General features: G+C 57.4%; 1 protein-coding gene across 1 annotated transcript; it reads right to left on the bottom strand.

The window, feature by feature from the left end:
- Nucleotides 1-1,638: 1,638 nt before the first annotated feature.
- LOC122374111 (circumsporozoite protein-like) lies at nucleotides 1,639-2,763 on the bottom strand. Its single transcript, XM_043352670.1, has 2 exons — nucleotides 2,204-2,763; nucleotides 1,639-1,648 (listed from the first exon to the last, which is right to left on the bottom strand). The coding sequence occupies exons 1-2, from the start codon at nucleotides 2,761-2,763 to the stop codon at nucleotides 1,639-1,641; spliced, it is 570 nt and encodes a 189-aa protein (XP_043208605.1).
- Between the last annotated feature and the right edge of the window lie 226 nt (nucleotides 2,764-2,989).

Here is a 2,989-nt window from a genome sequence, read left to right as displayed (position 1 = left end):
GTTAAACGGCATAGCTTGTTATCAAAATGAGCTTTCAAATGAGAAAACATGTCCGTAGGCGCCCTTGAGAAACACTGGATCGACGTCATCATTTGTCTTCTGATGACTGGTTGTGTTGACTGTCGTATAACCCACGCCGGATAGGGACTGCTTTTGGCATATCTAATTGAATTTTTCTTCTGCACATTTTGTTATAGATTTCAGATCCGATCGCTCAAGGTCAGGTCACTTGGCCACGTCAGATGACCCTTTCACGGGAAAATAATGCTGGTCGCCATAGCTACACCGATGGAATGATCACTTGAAACTGTCACCAATTGATAAAAGTAACAGTACATATGCATGGAAGCATCAAGCATTCATCCCAGAAATATGGTATCGGTGACCTTACCCAGTAAACATGCCGACGTCGGCCCGACGTGGGGCCGAGGCTCGGTCCGCCGTCGGCCCAACGTTGGTTCAACCTCGGCTCGACATCGGCTGGACGTCGGATATGCCCGCATGTTCCGACGTCCAGCCGAAGTCCAGCCGACGTCGAGCCGACGTGCACTCAATTGTCGTTTTATGTTTTCGAGGGTGTGGGTTCAGCGGTGTGCAAGTGGTGGGGCGCGACCTGCACCGAGCAGAGGGCACGTGCTTTAGGCTCCGTTGTTCGCTTAAAAACTGAGTGGAAATCATCTGAGCCGGTAGGTCATTGACCTTTGACAACGAAGGCCGACACAAGGCACCGCTCGCCAAGGGGAATCGCCATTAAATACAATTTATTTGTTTTTGCAACATCTCAGTCGTTTCTGGGCCGACTTAGCTAAAACTTGGACTGTTGGTGAAAGTGAAGGGTAGGGTAGGGGATTGTAGGGTAGGGTAGGGTAGGGGATTGTAGGGTAGGGTAGGGTAGGGGATTGTAGGAAAGGGGAGGGTAGAATAGGGTTAGGGTAGGGTAGGGGATTGTAGGGTAGGGTTGGGTAGGGTTGGGGGTAAAAGTATACATTGAGTCCAAGTGACTGTTAAAAGATAAAGTTTTCATATTCTTACATTGTTTGACATCCTGAATCCAAAAATGATACTTTTATGTCCTAGAAATAAAAGAAAAAACATAAATAATCAAACCTGACCAAACCTTACCTATTTACCTACAAGCTACCATCCTACAACATAGAAACCTACAACCTAACCTAACCTAACCTACAAACCTACCAACCTAAAACCTAAACCCTACAAACCTACAACCTAACCTTACCTAAAACCTAAATTTTTTTGCTGTTACATATTTGTATCAACAGCGTCACAAGTGTCCACTCGGACCTAATATATACTAATACCGGGTTGGGTAGGGTAGGGTAGGGTAGGGAAAGGTAGGGTAGGGTATTGTAGGGTAGGGTAGGGTAGGGTAGGGAAAGGTAGGGTAGGGTATTGTAGGGTAGGGTAGGGTAGGGTAGGGAAAGGTAGGGTAGGGTATTGTAGGGTAGGGTAAAGTAGGGTAGGGAAAGGGAGGGTAGGGTATTGTAGGGTAGGGTAGGGTAGGGTAGGGAAAGGTAGGGTAGGGTATTGTAGGTATTACGTCTCTACTCCGCACTGCCTCACAGGCTGGCTCGTGGAGACAAGTTTATTGCTGAGGCAATCTGGGCTCATACACGAACACTAGTCTGTGCTGACCGCGACGCGACGACCACCGCACACGGCACACACGGCGCACGACCGCACCCGACACGCGCGCCAGACCGACTCTCTCGAGCCGCCGCGTCTGCGTGCCGGCGCCGCCAGTGGCGTCGCCAGCTCCCGGGCGGAGGGGGACAATTCGCGATACCACACCCTGCCGCCCTTTAAACGAACATATTCCCAGGCGCACGAAACAATGGCATGAGCACAAAGCATCATTTGTTTAGGCGCGCGCCTTCAGGGTTACCTCACCCCTTTACGTGAAACAATCACCTTTCAATCACAATCACAATCACAATCACAGATCCAATCACATTTCAAATATCGGCGATCAGACGCCGGTAAGCCGCCTCGGGCGCCTCCGCCGCCGAGCGAAACGGCGCTGCGGGTCGCCCTCAGTGTGCGCGCCGCGCTCACGCTCAAGAGGTCCCACCACACTGACCACACTGACCTCACCGGCGCAGCCGCCGCCGCCGCCGCCGGGGTCACCGGCGTCGCTAGCGCCGCCGCCACCGCGGTCACCCACGGCATCACTGAGGTCACCCACCTGACCGTCGCCTCCGCTGGGATAACCGGCACGACCGTCGCCGAGGTTATCGGCGTGGCTGACGCCGCCGTTGCCGCCGTCACCGAGTGCACCACTGAGGTCACCTCCGCTGTCACCGGCACCGACACGACCTCCACTGAGGTCAACGCCACTGATACTCCCTCCGATGAGGTCGCTGGCACTGCCGGCGCGGCCGCCGTCACCGCGGCCATCGGCGCGATCATCGCCGACGGGCCGTCCGACGCCGCCGCTGGTGAAGCCGTCGATGAACCCTGCTCGTCGGACGTCGCCGCCGGTCGCCGCTCTGACACTGCCGATCCGGCCTCCGCCACCGAAGCTTCTGGCACGAGCGTCTCCGACGGGCCGCCGGTCGCCGCCGCCTCCGCCGACGTCCCGGCGCCCGCTGCTCCCGCCGGCGTACCGGTGTCCGCTCCCTCCGCCGGCGCCCCGGCGCCCACCGGCTCCATCGGCATCCCGGCGCCCGCCGGCTCCATCGGCGTCCCGGTGTCCGCCGGCTCCATCGGCGTCCTGGCGCCCGCCGGATCCTGCAGCATCAGCATCCCGGCGCCCACCGGCTCCTTTAGTGTCACGGCGCCCTCTGACTGTCGGCGTCTCTCACTCCACGGTCCTCGCTGCCCTGAAGCAGCGACCGCCAGTCGAGGCGTATGTCGCGCAACCAGTCCCGTCCTATCAGCGGGTGGTGTCCGAGTCGGTCGCTGACTACGACATTCAGCCGCCTCCGCTGGCCGCCGAACTCCGCCTCTACGGTCGCCTCGCCGCGGACCG

The sequence above is a fragment of the Amphibalanus amphitrite genome, unplaced genomic scaffold (assembly GCF_019059575.1).
Source record: "Amphibalanus amphitrite isolate SeventyFive unplaced genomic scaffold, NRLGWU_Aamphi_draft 001607F_arrow, whole genome shotgun sequence".
Classification (NCBI taxonomy): domain Eukaryota; kingdom Metazoa; phylum Arthropoda; class Thecostraca; order Balanomorpha; family Balanidae; genus Amphibalanus; species Amphibalanus amphitrite.
The sequence above is the reverse complement of the archived record's forward strand: the minus strand, read 5'-3'. Positions and strand labels throughout refer to the sequence as shown.